Below are 14,582 nucleotides of genomic sequence, written 5' to 3'. Positions count from 1 at the left end.
CACTTGCTGGTTAATGTGAGTATTGCACACTATTGAGTCGTGACACCTTGAGCTCTGTGGTTATGTTTTCCCACGAACGCCTGTCTCACATCGAGCTTTGGGCACATTACTTTCAATTTTACTCACACGTTGGGCGGAGCTGAAGGCCAGCGGCACTGCCAGGCCTGACGCATTCAAGCCATATCAAAGTTACTTAAGGAGGTTCTTTAATTTGTTGTTAAATGTAAGATTTGCTAAAGCATTTATGCACACACTACACTTTGAATACCAATGACATAGGAGGCGAAATCTTCTCTCACAAAAATGCTGGTTAATCACGTGAAAGTAAGCGAACATGACCTGACGTCGGTCAAAGTAACTCATTTAAAATAAATGTAAACATGGCTTAGTTGATATCGAGTTTTGGTGTTTATGTGACGTATTTAAAAAATATATATAGCCAGTGTCCTATCAGAAAACTTTACTCTTTACGGAAAGAAAAAGCTCGCAAATCATTGCGGTAAGAACATCGGTATCACCTGTCCCATTTCTCCCATGTTTCGTGAACGCGGCGCACGCATTCTGTCTGTCGAGCGCGTTAAGAGGAAGTCGTTCTTTAGCAATCACAGTGCCTTAAAATTCAAAAAACCTGCAAAACGACACCCACAAATGATTCAAAGGGAAGCCATTTGGAACTGAAATATTTCTTCCCAGCACTGTGAGTAGCATTTAGAGACTTCAGCTATCATAACTGTTGATCTCTGCTTCCTTTCGCTTGCCTTTTTTTTTTTTTTTTTTAGAAAAACATGTCTATACTATGTTAATCAGTTTAACAGAAAAAAAAACCCTCACATGCTAATTCGTTCTTTGTCAGAAATATGACATGTATTCCCATGTCTTATTTTAATTCAGAGGGCCTGCGGTGTGCAGAATACGTGAGCTAAAGGGTCGTTTCGTGGATGAAAGTCAGATTTGTGGCCTATTTCTTTTTTCCCGTAAACCTCGCGATTCTCGGGGTGTTTCAAACGGTGCCGATTCTTTTTTTTCGACCCTGGTGTCAAGTGAGCTCCACATGTGGACTCGTGCTAGCGCCAGAAGTACTGACAATATATACAGTGGTTACAAAACGCTTGTTTTAATTGAGATATCGGTGTTTGTGGGAAAACAATAGGTACCGGAAGTAACCGCTTCCACGTGACTTCTGTATCGCTGCGTGTGTATGTGTATACTTCGCTGCCAACATTATCTGTCAAGTAGCATATTTGTTGTTCTTATTTGTATTTTATCCTTTTCAGAGGTTATCTCGTATCCCTGCGCACCGGACGGTATCTGCTCCTGATCTAAGGCGGAGATGACTACCGAGAAGACTGAATACACTCCCGTGGTGGTGGGAGCATCTCAGCCACCTCTCCCCGGGCAGCCAGCGTTTCCCGTTGCCTTTGGCACGAACGTGCCGGGTCCAAGTACGCTCGAGGGCCACGTACCTGGTGCTGGTGTCCATCCCTTCCCTCCACCGACTGCGTTTGCACCCGGTGTCCCGGGAGATTTCGGAATGGCCGTGAACCCCAACCAAGGACAGTCGGGATTCGCCAACCCATCATATCCTGCATATCCTCCACCAGCATATGGCTTTAATGAAAATATCGCAGGTGGGTGTTTGAAACACTGCCACTTTTTTTTCCCTTTTAACTTTGTTCTCAGTTTGTCATTGCCATTGCAGGAGAAGTTTTCCATAATGAGGATCCACCAGCTTTTCATGAGAATCAAGAGTTTGATTTTGGATTGGATAACAAGACAATACGACGAGCGTTTATACGAAAGGTAAGAAGATGCTTCGGTTATTTTGAGCCACATATATTTGTAATATTTTCATCAAGTATCTTTGAAATAATCAGCAAGGTTATGTTACTTAAAGCTGAAACAAATGACTAAAACTAATATTTCCTACTTGGTAGCGTCAAACAGATACTTCAGTACAAACAAGATATTCACCCTGTTTATTATTTACAAATGTGTGTTCACTTTTCCCTACAGGTATTCTTGGTGTTAACCGCTCAGCTCATGGTGACATTCGCATTCGTGGCTGTTTTCACCTTTGTGGAACAGGTCAAGGTGTTTGTAGCGGCGAACATGTGGACATATTTGGTGTCCTACATTGTGTTCTTTGTGTCCGTTTGCGTGATCAGCTGCTGTGGAAATGTTCGTCGAAGACACCCTTGGAACCTGGTTGCACTGGTAAGCCAGGGGGTGTTTTCATCACTGTGTAGATTTTGGGGAAGGAAATCCTACTTGCACTTATGCAACTCCTTCTTTCAAAAACTGAGTTGGTTAATTTATAAGAAGTCGAGGGGTCGGGCAGCTTTTGTCCTGAAGTGTTGACATTTTGTATTTGAGGTTTACAGTAAAAAGTTGTGTAACTATAAAATCATCTGTGATTTATCTGCCCGCTGATGTACTGTGCTTGTCTTGTTTACAGTCCATTTTGACTCTAAGTATGTCCTACATGGTGGGAATGATCGCCAGCTTCCATGAAACCGATTCGGTGATCATGGCTGTGGGCATCACAGCAATTGTGTGCTTCACGGTGGTCATCTTCTCTCTGCAGGTTTGTACCTGTAGATCTCTGCCTCTGGTCTACATGTCGAGTGCGTTAATCATTCTTCAATATGTAAATAATCATAGGTTTTTCTTCTTCCAACAGACCAAGTATGACTTTACTTCCTGTTACGGGGTACTTTTCGTCTGTTTAATTGTCTTGATCGTCTTTGGCTTCCTCTGCATCTTCATCCGTGACAAAATCCTGCATATTGTCTATGCTGGACTGGGAGCATTACTCTTCACCTGTGTAAGTCCTTAAACAAACTCGTCACTACTGCTAGGTCGGATTTGTGCGGAATTTTGTCTTGGTGCCGTTATTTTGTGATGCTGTAACCTAATCTAAATTGGTCACACATCAAGACAACAGTAATGCTCAGCTGACATTTGTTTAGGGTCTTTTCTTTAGAGTTCAGGGTTTATTGATGTACCTTGTGGCTGGATTTCATACAGATGCTTTTCACAGAAGTGTGGTCAGTGGTTATAAGAAGGCGCAGACAGCCACAGAAAATAAGGAAGAAAGAAATGAACAAGACAGACTTTACAAAACACCTGTCTTCAATTCAGACTTGCCACAGCACCCCAGGCAGCATTAAAGATGTAAACATTCGGTGTGACTGCAGTGTTTGTTTTCAGAAACATTACCATCACAGAACAGCTTTTTAATAATTAAAGGACTACACTCACCAGACACTGTTAGCTGTACCAGGCTAGATCCCGTTTTGCCCTCAGAACTCTAATTCTACATGGCAGGATGGATCTATGCTTTTGTATAATTTACACCAAATTCTGACCTTGCACCCGGTGTAGTCTTCTGCTGCTATAGCCTATCTGCCAAGGTTCCACCCATTCTGGTGCTCATTTTAGCTGTAGCTACATATTCCTGCCTTGTTATTGGCTACTTAGATATTTGCTTTAACAAGCAGTTAAACCAGTATACCCAGTGAAGTGCCTGGTGAGTGTACATTTAAACGAATGGCATATTGAGTCTGGTCGGAAAGGGAATAAAGTGAAAGTGAATGTAGTGAATAACAGAGTGGTGGTTTTGCAGAGACGCATTATTGAAGCTTTAAAGGTTATTTGAATGTTCATCTGGACAAGCAAAACGAAACCAACCTATCTGTGTAGCTTGATAATGGTGCTAACTGTAATTTGCATAATGGAAACTGGAACTAATGTTGCACCACACATGAACAGAAGTCAGATCTTTATATACAAATGTTACTTTTTTTTTTTTCTTTTTTTTTTTTAATTTATTGGTGAAAATCTTTGACTGTATTAAATTTGTGTGTTGCAGTTCTTGGCTGTGGACACTCAGATGCTTCTTGGCAACAAGGAACTGGCCCTGAGTCCCGAGGAATATGTCTTTGCTGCTCTAAACCTGTACACAGACATCATCAACATCTTCCTCTACATTCTCGCCATCATTGGCAGAGCCAGAGGAGGCTGAGCAAAGGGAGCGACAATCAAAACTTTTCCGTTCAAACACAAAAGTGAATTCTGATAATGTTGATTTTTGCTTTGCTTTGTAGTGCGTATTCGTTACATAGTTGAAGATTGCTTTTGCTTCACCCAGTAAATGTAGTTTTTGTATGATGCTATGTAGTGTAAGTAGGATCACATAGCCTCCAGCTTAGAGATTGCTACAGTTTTCTGCAGTATATGTACAAAACTTGTATTTTGGTTTAGAAAATTGTATCCTATGCCAAACAAAACCATTAAAAAGGACAAAGGTTTGCCAAAATAATCCCAAGGTTTTTTTTTTTGGTTTTTTTTTTTTTGGTGTTTTTGTTTTGTTTTGTTTTGTTTTTTTTGTTTGTTTTTTTTACCAGAAGGAGTTTTAATTAGCCAGAAGAATGCTTTGTTGATATCTAGTCTCATTAGCATGTGGACTTTGGGATTGTTTTGTCAAATTTTTGTTTGCCGGGATCAAAAGTGAATCTTTAATGCTTAACCTAAAAAAACAGCAGAAATAAGAAGGGCTAAAATGTGCAGTAGATGAAACTGTAACTGCAGCCAAACCTAAATATAAATGTATGCGACTCCATGACAGCCAGGCAAGATTAATCCACTGATGAAACCTTTTAAAAAGTGATGAATTAATGGTCATTCCTTCGTGTATTGAGGAAACTTTTAAAATCTTGATGCGCTCTCTCTCTCTCTCTCTTTCTGTGTTTTCATTGAACTAAAAGAATCCTGTCAAAGTCAACTGCTGCCAGAGTTCTGTTGTCATTTGAATTGATACACTTTTGTTTTGGGGGCATTTTGTGGCTCAGCTGTGAAACAGACCCTCCAATGGATCAGCAAACTGCTGTGGCCTTGCGGTTAAAAAATGACCAGCTCAGGCAGGACAATGATCAGCTGAAGTCGATATTAAGTGTGGTCAAAGAAAACATAGACCTCAGAGCTAGGATGCAGAGCTTCAACAAAGACACTCTGGAGGAATTAACAGGTATTGTGGTTTTCTTTGCCACTAGGTGGTGGCATCAGTGTTGACTTCTGACTGGCTTTGCTTAGAAATCTATATTTTTTACTTCTTTAAACAAGTAATGTTATGTCAATGTGATGTATAGTAAAGTGTAAGCATTTATAAATATATTTTTTTTTCTGTATTTTATTAATCGTCCATACTTAATATGTAGATCCAGCATTTTAAAAAACAACACTTCGTAGTAGAATAAATGGACCCAGGCTATTTTAAAGAAAAATAGCCTGGGTCCAATCACTTTGTCCTCAATCTCTCTGTATTAATGACTAATAAATATTATTTTCAGTGTACATTAAAGTAATTTTCAAGTTGATTGTTTGAATGGCATTGCCCCATTCTTTGAAGCGTACAAAGGCTAGCGAGGGCAACAATAGATCCTTGGTAAATGCATGTGCAGCATAATGACAATTGCTTTTATTTAATTTAATTTATAGAGGCGTATTTGTTATCCTGCGTATTACGAGCAACATGCTTTTCAGGCATCTGTGGTTAAAAAAGAGGGGTTCAAATACAGTACGATAATATAAAGTACTAGAGAGATAAAAGGGGTAATTTAAATCAAATTGGGTTATAAAATGGGACATTTTGGGGGGAATATCATTACAGACACACTCTAAATGCAGAAGCTCAGTGCCCTTTGGCAGCCTTGAAAGGGTACTGAAGGATCAGAAGTATAGTGAGGACCTACACCACAATAATCCTTCGGTTAATCCAAACTTTAAAATCAGGTCTATGCCATGGGGTCAACCAGCTCAGAAGGACTGAAACAAGTGTGATGGGGTCACGCCTCCACTCTGGAGCTACAATCAAAGAAAAGCTTTTGCAATAATCACTGGTTTATTAGACAGAAGCCCGTAACTTTCACTGTGCACATTCCTCTGATTTTCTTCTTGTTATTAATGACGAATAACAAGGCCGTTGTTTTTTATCAGTTTGCTCCATCTCAGGAACAGAACCATTAACTCAGTGGCAGCGCACCTTTGATGAGACACAATTCAGAAAAGGCTTGCAACAAACCAAACCCAAATGGGAACATCGATCTTCGTCTCCCATCGACTTCAAGTCTTTCATCCAAAGCTCTCTGCACACAGACGCAGATGAGACAGCTGAGCGTCACAGCCCCAGAACTGATGTTCCTCTTGACAGCAAGGGTGATTGTTACTTCAAATGCAGAAAATGTTTGAGCTGTAATTGCACTGTTGACACTCTAAGAAAGAAAGAATTCATTTTTATTATCTATCTTCAGCCCCAAACAGGCTTCTTGGAGAGATTTGCTATCAGCTGGATAGGAGAATTCTCTCCTACATCTTCCAAGGTCACACAAGGCTCTACGGTTTCATAATTGCCAATATACCAAACAAGATCAAAGAGGTAAGAATTATCACAATGATATAATGAGGAGCTCAATTTAATTAGTACAAATGTGTCTGTTGAGGAGTTTCCCGTTTAATATGGCAGTGCTCATATTCACCTTTTATTTACTCATTACAGGTTAGCACACATCCACTGACAGGGAAGGTGGATCAAGGCTATCAGCTTCATCTCACTCAGAGGCATGCAGAGCTTGTGGAAAGGCTGAGCCAGCGTGGGTATAAAGAAGCACTTCACCCTCCTTTTACTGAGTTCATTGTGAACACCTACGGGATCCTAACGGAAAGGCCATGTGAACACAGCACACAGGAAATGGACTACAATAATCCAGACTTCCTGAAGAAGGTGATAATGACCACTGCACCTAGAAAGCTTCACAAGGACCTGCTGGTTGTGCTCACTTGCCTCTGCATGATGGCAGAAATGGACAGAAAGCCACTTCTTTTCTGGTAGCTCCAGATCCAAATTTGGCTTTGCACCATCCTGAAGCTGGAATAAATGATTTGACATAGTAAATAATGTGTGTCTATGATTTTGTGCTTAATGAAAAATGTCTGCCATTTGATAGAGAGAAACCCAAAAATAAAACTTTAGTCATTTCAACAACACCAACCAGCCAGCTTTATTTAACCAGAAAACCAATGAAGTATCCAGGGGGTTTAAAACTCTCATACACAAATAAGAAGCACAGCTTAATGACAGATGTCTTAACAGTAATTTGATTTCAGCCAATATTCAGTGCAGTGTGGACTGCTATGGTATCCCCAACATTGGGGATCATGAGATACAGCATCAGGAAGTTTTCGTGGATCTAACTTTAAAGAGGTGATACTACAAAATGGCAAATATAGGTCTAATGCAATCTGGAGTTCTGTTTCCTCGCTTTGTTTCACATGTGAAGTAATCTGTTATTCTACAGTACTTTCCTAAAATCTCAAGGCACCCCTCATTTTTGCTTGCAGTGACGTTCTTGTCATTTTTAAATAGTCCTGAAAAATAGCTCTTCGGGATTTCTGAGGATCTATCAAAGTTTTTCTTTGCACATTGGCTGCTTCCTCAGCCTGATTAAGTCAGACGAATTTGTTTGTTTGCTTGTCTGTTAAACTGTTAAACGTGAGACGACACAGTTTGACATAAAATAGTGTTTCTGCACCTAAAAGGTGATTTACAAAGAGCTGTTGTTACCATGTTGTGCAGTTCGTCCCTAATAACTACATAAATAAATGAATAAATAAGAGGAAATTGGATAAGTTTAGGACAAAAGGAGAAGTGAGTCTAAAATCTATCTACAGCAGACGAACAGTATCTAAAAGTTACGTCCTAATAGAAAAACAGAAAAGACATCCAGAAAAGAATGAAGGTAGTCATACTAAATGCCCCCCCCCCCCCCCCCCCCCCCCCCCCCACAGTATTTCCATTTATATCTACATATATTTTTGGATGTATCACATTTCCGTGGTTAAATGTAAAGAAATGAGGGTTGACACAAGACTTTTGCACAGTACTGTATATGCTATGCATTTTTAAAAACTGAAATTGAAGCAGGACAGTTGCTAGCTCCGCAGCATGTAGTTTAGTTTGTCGTCAAGTAGGACTTTATTATTTTACTGTTATTATCGGAAAGTTTCATTTGTTACGTTAAGTCATATTTACGTCACTAACAATAAATAAATATACTCAAAACAATTCAAGAAAAAACACATGTATGGAAAATAAACAGCACAGTGACTTAGAAATTCAAATTCAATGCAGTTTTTCATTTGTCGAACAGCAGCAGCTGACGGTCGCCCCAGGTGAGGTCACGTGCCACACGGGGTAGACACCATAACAACGCTGTAGGGGTGTGGCTTAATAACGTGACAGACACCGAGCAATATGGTTTTATGTATGTTCAAAAGGACTGCTTTACTAATGTTGTTATCTGCTTTCAAGCTAGACCGTACGAGTTTTCCACCGAGCACGTGCGAACAACACAAAGAAATGAAATAAAATAAGCATTCCAACCGGCTGCTCGTTGTGTGGGTTCATCAGACGGACTGTGCCAGTTTACATGCTAAGGTAAGTAGATGTGTGACTTCCACGTTAGCTGGTGTTTTAAGCTAGCAACGCAACATCAAGGGTGTATAATGATAAACGACATGTAAAGAGAAGTGTTAGCATTTACTGAGAAAAAGATTGTGGGAATTAAAAAAGTATGAATTTGAAAGTGAAACTGTTAGCTTAAGCTTACTTGCAGATGGCCGATGAAGAGAGAACGTGTTATTCAGCTACATTTACCATTTACCTGTACAAGTATGTTACGAGCAGTGGCACAGAGATCTCTTGCTGATTAAGAGGCTAGATGATGATTTAAGTTACGTTAGCCTGTGTTTGTGTAACCTAGTTTTATTCCGTGATTTTTTTTCTTTGTGATTTTTTTTTAATAGTTAGGAATGTTAATCGAAAGTCAGAAATGGTCCTCAACCTTTGAACGCACCACCCTGGGGATCCATTGTTAAGCAGTGTTTGTAGTATGATCTGTATTTTCACTGTGAATTAAATGCATCACCAGCTCATATTGCTACAGTTAACGCCCTGATAGAGAATATGCTCGCCTTGGATCGATATAATTGTGTATAATATGTATGTGTTTTTCAAACGACAAAAAGCAGAAGTACAAGGTTTGAACAAGACAAACATTTGTACTGTTTTACTTTACATAAATTCATGGGCCTTAGATCGTGTGTTAGATCTGTAAAGACACAAAGGTGTGGTGCTCAAGGCAAATTTTCACTGAAGCCTTACTCTACCTTTAGTTAAATAAACAGATGGTGACAGCTGGATAATGTCAAGGCTGTTTCAAGCATGTTCTTTTTCTCTTCTTTTAAAAGCAATCATTATGCATTGCGTAAACAATGAATAAGCTGTCTGTTTCCTGTGCATTTGATTATACTGCCTTCAGTTCTGTACAGATGCCAGTTGCTTCATGCTTTCCAGAAATGCATGTACGGGCATGAAGTCGTAAAGCAGGTTATTCCATGAGAACGACTATTTCCTTTTTCTTGTTTCAGTGTCCAGTGGATCCCATGAAGACGAGACGCTGCACAGGAATGAGGCCAGGCCGAGAAGCTCTGACGTTGTTGATTGTTGTTTAGAGTCAGTAAATCAACATGGCCCTGCAGGCTTCTGCCTTTCCTAATGGCTTTGTTGCGGCCATCCATGCTGTGGGATGGGCTTTTATCGTGCCATGTTTCTGGTTTCTTGATCGCCTCATTGCTGTGTGCAAGTCCACCACTCTGGAGAAAAGTCAGCGGCTGGAGCAGGAATGCTATCTTCGCCCCCTTGAGGTCTTTTTTGGCTCCATTACCTTCTTTATTCTTTTTCTCGCTACTGCCCCCTTGGCTTTTCTTGGCTTTCTGCTTTGGGCACCTCTTCAGGCCTGCCGCAGGCCATTTAGCTACCACAGAGGGATGCCATCCTTACCAGAGAAGGCAACAAACAGGGGCTTTGAGCTGACTGGTAAGGCATCATTTGTCTTTGCTTCAGCCAACCTTTGTCTGCTGCCTGACAGCCTGGCTCGCTTTAACAACTTGGCTAACACTCAACGTAGGGCAACTGCTATTGGCCAATGCATTGTGCAGGGCATATCTCGCCCTAATATCCGCATATTAGTTGACTCCCCCAGCAGCTGTGGTACTCTCAGCCCCTCCAGCAGCATGCCAGTGAACTCACCTACATATGGGGCTACAGTAAGTCAACGTCCTGACCCAGCTGAAATGCATGATCTAAATCTAAATTCTAACATAGATTGTGTACCCAATGATGATACAAAAGAGCCTTTGAATGAGTCCACCTTTCCCCTCCTCAATTCCAACCGTAACTCTAACCAACAGGACCAGTCAAGTCAGCAAAATCCCCGAGCTTTGAGCTCTCAGGGACTCCGCCAGCAGAGTGATGTACCCTGGGAGATATCTCCACTGTTTCCAGCCAACGTTGACATACTGTGCCTTGAAGAAGTGTTTGATAAGAGGGCTGCACGGAAGCTCACCAATATATTGAAGCTTGAATTTGGACACATACTGTATGATATAGGTGTGTATGCATGCCAGCCACCATGCAGATGTTCTTCTTTTAAGTTCTTCAACAGTGGGCTCTTCCTCGCCAGCCGATTCCCTGTCCTCGAGGCCCAGTACCACTGCTTTCCAAACAGCCGAGGCGAGGATGCGCTGGCTGCCAAGGGTCTGCTTTCTGTTAAGGTGCATTGCTTAACGTCCCCCTCTTTAATCTGTCTTTCTTTTTTTCCCTTTTTTTTGTTTTGTTTTTGAAACCTTCAGATCTGCTAGTTTTGGATGCTTGCATGTCATCGTATAGGGATAAATTGTGTTCAACGTTTCATTTTAGAAGTATGCTTTCATATTTATGGACAGGAAGTGGAAATTTTATCAGAGCTTAGCTGATCTGAGATAAAGAACTGAAACTGTGAGCAAAATTTGTGACACCTCAAAAGGTTTTGAAGTCAGTTTAGGTCCATTAGTTAACTTTATGATGTGGAAATATGTGATATATAGAAGTGGATTGCATGCATAATAAGGAGGGTCATCTTATGAAGTTACAGACATTTTTAGTGAGGTATGGAGTGTTGATTTCATTGGACTTTGTTGCTTTTATGTAAAATAGAATTAATACTTGTGCTTTTGTATCAGTTTGAATAAACAGAAAATATGATGCCATGATTGTTTTTGTTTTAATTCCCAGGTGCTTATCGGGAAGAACCAGAAACAGAAGAGAGTGGTTGGCTATTTTAACTGCACACACCTTCATGCACCAGAGGGTAGGTCCCGATTTCTGATTTGGCTTAATTAAACAAATTATAAAATCTTTTCATATTTAAATTTTTTTTATTTTTTTATTTTTAGTTGTGTTTAGGAGACCCTCTGTGTAATCCTATTTCAGGTGAAGGGGAAATTCGTTGTATCCAGTTAAAAATGGTAACTAAGTGGATCGCGGAATTTCAAGCTGCCAACAAACAACCTGATGAAGATGTTGTTTTTGATGTGCTCTGTGGAGATTTCAACTTTGACAACTGCTCACCTGGTGTGTTGCTGTCTCATGCAAGACTTTATTCTGTTAATATTTTTCCTTTTTGTTAATATTGTGTTTTTAACCAGTTTTTAAAATGTATTCATCTAGATGATCATCAGGAACAGAGTCACTCTGTTTTTGAGGAATACAAAGACCCTTGCAGGGCCGGACCTGGAAAGGAGAAGCCCTGGGTCACCGGTTTGTACTATTTATTCCCTGTAGCACTTCATAGTTTGACTATATGACAAATTTCAACAAAGATTAGAGAATTTTTATGGTTTGTCTTTGAAGGTACTCTGCTGGAACAGCCCACATTGTATGAAGAAGATGTAAACACCCCAGAAAATCTACAGAGGTACTTTTGCCACTTTGTTGTTTTCAGGAAAACTAAATTTCTGATAAGAAATCCTTACACACTGTTTATGGTTACAGCAACCTGCCCTGTCTTTTTCATGTTCTTGTAGGACTTTGGAGAGTGAGGATCTGAGAAAGAGGTTTATCGCTCCTCCTGTACCTAAGGCGGACTCTCCGTTGGTGTACCCTGAAACTGACCAGCCATGGATCGGACGACGGATCGACTATATCCTGTACCGCGAAAGCTCCATTTCGAAGCAGTGCCAAACAGTATGTGCCTCACTTATTTCCCTGTGTTCAGTCCCCAGTCTTTTCATTTGCTCATTTGTGTTTGAAATGTTTATATCTGTAGATCATTTAGAAAATATTTGCAAATTGCAGAACTACTGACAGCCTCCTCATTTAGAAGAATAATTTATCATTAAAAAAATGCATAAAATCTTTTTTTCCATTTAGGAAATTGAAGAGGTGACCTTTATAACTCAGCTGGCTGGGCTTACGGACCATATTCCTGTGGGACTGAAACTGAATGTGGTTATGGACTCAGACTCTGCTGATGAATGAAGACTCATTCAAACAACAGTACAAAATGCCCAAAAAAGTGCACTGCTTTACTCTGTGCAGGTACAAGAGTGTTTTGACTATATACTTGAATTTGTAATTTAAATGACCAAGGAGATTATACCTCAGGTGAACTTTATACAGATTTATAGCATAAAGGTTTTATAATCGATGCATTTTATATATCAGGGGTTGTTCAGGCCAGAGGTGTTAATTTTATAAAACAGTAGCATTCTCCTGTCATAGTTTCCTACCAAAATAAATGCAAATAATGAATTTTATACCTTTCTTTCTGACAACATTTAAGAGGTGCATTTTTTTACTTGTCCTTCTGACACAGCAGACAATAGTACTGTTGTGACTGTCATCCAGCTGCTATATATGCTTATAATGAACAAAAACTTCAACAAACAGTTCATTAGTAAGTAACAGCTTTGTTTTCTTATATACACAACCATGCCAGTCTTACCTTACAAATAAAAAAGCAGACAGACAGTTCATCAAAGTAGCAGAGGCTTTGAAGAAAGTAAATACAAAATAAAAAGCCAGAGTGATTTAAATGTTGCTGGAAACTGAACTTGAAATTAAGGAAATAATGAATATAACAACAACTCCAATTTAAGAGCTGCAACATCTGATGAGATGCAACAGTAAAATATGGCAGGTGAATTGATATGTACAATTAGATGTTCTTCCTGAAAACCTTGAGTCCTGGCATTCATGTGGATGTGATTGTGACGCACACCACTCACCAAAACCTCCAGACAGCGGGGCAGGACAATACACTTCATTTGAGACTTGCTCAGAAGAATAGACCAAGCTGTTGATCCCACCTGCAAAGTCTGCAGATCTAAATGCAATTGCATGTCCACTGGATATAAAGGAACAACCAAACATCACAAGACATCCCCAGAGTTCCTGTGTCCATTCCCTGAATGGGTCAGCTGGTTTAATGGGTCAGGTTTTCATCATATCTTAAAGAAGAAAGTGTATATGCTTCAGTTAGTGGTTTTTAGATCTGGACAAATGTAACAAATTAAATAAGGGGTTCCTCAGTTGTCTGTTCTTGGACTATTACTCTTTAGCTTTTACATGTTCCAGCATAAAATATCCTATTCAGATGATACACGGTTGTAGTCATCATTTTCCTCCAATGATCTAACCCTTGTTTGCAAATTAATGGAGCAATAAATGATCATAGTATCTGCTGTCATCATTTTCAACATTAATTTAGAACTGAACAGAGACGAGACAAATATTTGTTGTTGCTCAAAAAGGTCAGAGAACATTTGTTCATATTTATCATCCATTTCTCTGAAACACAATGAGCAAGTCTGGTTTGATAACTGGTTTGTTCACTAGATGGGCTTTCTATCACTTTAAAGTGCATATTCAAAATGAGGAATTTTTTACCTCAACCTGACTGTGAGAAATTGGTCCATGCATTTATATCACGCAGGTTAGACTATTTGAATGCTCTATTTGCATCAGTGGGACAACTTCAGCTCATTCAGAAAGCAGCAGGCAGAGTCCTTATGCATACAGTCAGGTCCATAAATATTGGGACATCGACACAATTCTAACATTTTTGGCTCTATACACCACCACAATGGATTCCAAATGAAACAAACAAGATGTGCTTTAAATGCAGACTGTCCGCTTTTATTTGAGGGTATTTATATCCAAATCAGGTGAACAGTGTAGGAATTACAACAGCTTGCATATGTGCCTCCCACTTGTTAAGGGACCAAAAGTAATGGGACTGTTGGCTTCTCAGCTGTTCCATGGCCAGATGTGTGTTATTCGCTCATTATCCCAATTACAATGAGCAGATAAAAGGTCCAGAGTTCATTTCAATTGTGCTATTTGCATTTGGAACCTGTTGTTGTCAACTGTCAAGATGATATCCAAAGAGCTGTCACTATCAGTGAAGCAAGCAATCCTTAGGCTGAAAAAACAACACAAACCCATCACAGAGATAGCAAAAACATTAGGCGTGGCCAAAACAACTGTTTGGAACATTCTCAAAAAGAAGGAACACGCCAGTGAGCTCAGCAACACCAAAAGACTAGGAAGAGCACGGAAAACAACTGTGGTGGATGACCGAAGAGTCCTTTCCCTGGTGAAGAAAACACCCTTCACAACAGTTGGCCAGATCAAGAACACTCTCCAT

General features: G+C 39.9%; 3 protein-coding genes across 4 annotated transcripts; all 3 read left to right on the top strand.

Annotated features, from left to right (window-relative positions):
- The first annotated feature begins 544 nt into the window (after nucleotides 1-544).
- Nucleotides 545-4,732, top strand: grinab (glutamate receptor, ionotropic, N-methyl D-aspartate-associated protein 1b (glutamate binding)). The gene is made up of 7 exons (XM_006801384.3): nucleotides 545-697; nucleotides 1,275-1,628; nucleotides 1,700-1,800; nucleotides 2,014-2,214; nucleotides 2,456-2,584; nucleotides 2,681-2,824; nucleotides 3,872-4,732. Exons 2-7 carry the CDS (start codon nucleotides 1,331-1,333, stop codon nucleotides 4,022-4,024), a joined length of 1,026 nt encoding a protein of 341 aa, XP_006801447.1. The 5' UTR covers nucleotides 545-697; nucleotides 1,275-1,330; the 3' UTR covers nucleotides 4,025-4,732.
- A 137-nt stretch (nucleotides 4,733-4,869) lies between these two features.
- LOC102787587 (speriolin-like protein) lies at nucleotides 4,870-6,952 on the top strand. Its single transcript, XM_006801383.3, has 4 exons — nucleotides 4,870-5,026; nucleotides 5,995-6,213; nucleotides 6,309-6,433; nucleotides 6,554-6,952. Exons 1-4 carry the CDS (start codon nucleotides 4,870-4,872, stop codon nucleotides 6,884-6,886), a joined length of 834 nt encoding a protein of 277 aa, XP_006801446.2. The 3' UTR covers nucleotides 6,887-6,952.
- A 1,328-nt stretch (nucleotides 6,953-8,280) lies between these two features.
- On the top strand, nucleotides 8,281-13,622 carry smpd5 (sphingomyelin phosphodiesterase 5). Of its 2 annotated transcripts, XM_006801386.3 has the most exons (9): nucleotides 8,281-8,491; nucleotides 9,484-10,161; nucleotides 10,306-10,668; nucleotides 11,168-11,243; nucleotides 11,366-11,506; nucleotides 11,603-11,692; nucleotides 11,786-11,849; nucleotides 11,959-12,118; nucleotides 12,305-13,622. In XM_006801386.3, the coding sequence occupies exons 2-9, from the start codon at nucleotides 9,583-9,585 to the stop codon at nucleotides 12,410-12,412; spliced, it is 1,581 nt and encodes a 526-aa protein (XP_006801449.2). In that variant the 5' UTR covers nucleotides 8,281-8,491; nucleotides 9,484-9,582; the 3' UTR covers nucleotides 12,413-13,622. The 2 variants fall into 2 exon arrangements, with proteins under 2 accessions (XP_006801449.2, XP_006801448.2); XM_006801385.3 differs by having other exon boundaries at nucleotides 9,484-10,668.
- Nucleotides 13,623-14,582: the final 960 nt, after the last annotated feature.

This window comes from Neolamprologus brichardi, chromosome 11 (assembly GCF_056152115.1).
Source record: "Neolamprologus brichardi isolate AB-2024 chromosome 11, ASM5615211v1, whole genome shotgun sequence".
In the NCBI taxonomy this organism is placed as follows: domain Eukaryota; kingdom Metazoa; phylum Chordata; class Actinopteri; order Cichliformes; family Cichlidae; genus Neolamprologus; species Neolamprologus brichardi.
Note: the sequence above shows the minus strand (reverse complement) of the source record. Positions and strands in the feature narration are given on the sequence as shown.

What these genes read in the sequence shown, in the direction of transcription:
- grinab (XM_006801384.3), top strand. Translation starts at nt 1,331, where the DNA reads ATGACTACCGAGAAGACTGAATACACTCCCGTGGTGGTGGGAGCATCT. An exon ending in GACGAGCGTTTATACGAAAG is followed by an intron (nt 1,801 to 2,013) that starts GTAAGAAGATGC and finishes TTTTCCCTACAG; the next exon opens with GTATTCTTGGTGTTAACCGC. An exon ending in TGGTCATCTTCTCTCTGCAG is followed by an intron (nt 2,585 to 2,680) that starts GTTTGTACCTGT and finishes TTCTTCCAACAG; the next exon opens with ACCAAGTATGACTTTACTTC.
- LOC102787587 (XM_006801383.3), top strand. Translation starts at nt 4,870, where the DNA reads ATGGATCAGCAAACTGCTGTGGCCTTGCGGTTAAAAAATGACCAGCTC. An exon ending in TGTTCCTCTTGACAGCAAGG is followed by an intron (nt 6,214 to 6,308) that starts GTGATTGTTACT and finishes ATCTATCTTCAG; the next exon opens with CCCCAAACAGGCTTCTTGGA. An exon ending in TACCAAACAAGATCAAAGAG is followed by an intron (nt 6,434 to 6,553) that starts GTAAGAATTATC and finishes TACTCATTACAG; the next exon opens with GTTAGCACACATCCACTGAC.
- smpd5 (XM_006801385.3), top strand. Translation starts at nt 9,583, where the DNA reads ATGGCCCTGCAGGCTTCTGCCTTTCCTAATGGCTTTGTTGCGGCCATC. An exon ending in CTTTGACAACTGCTCACCTG is followed by an intron (nt 11,507 to 11,602) that starts GTGTGTTGCTGT and finishes GTATTCATCTAG; the next exon opens with ATGATCATCAGGAACAGAGT. An exon ending in GGAGAAGCCCTGGGTCACCG is followed by an intron (nt 11,693 to 11,785) that starts GTTTGTACTATT and finishes TTGTCTTTGAAG; the next exon opens with GTACTCTGCTGGAACAGCCC.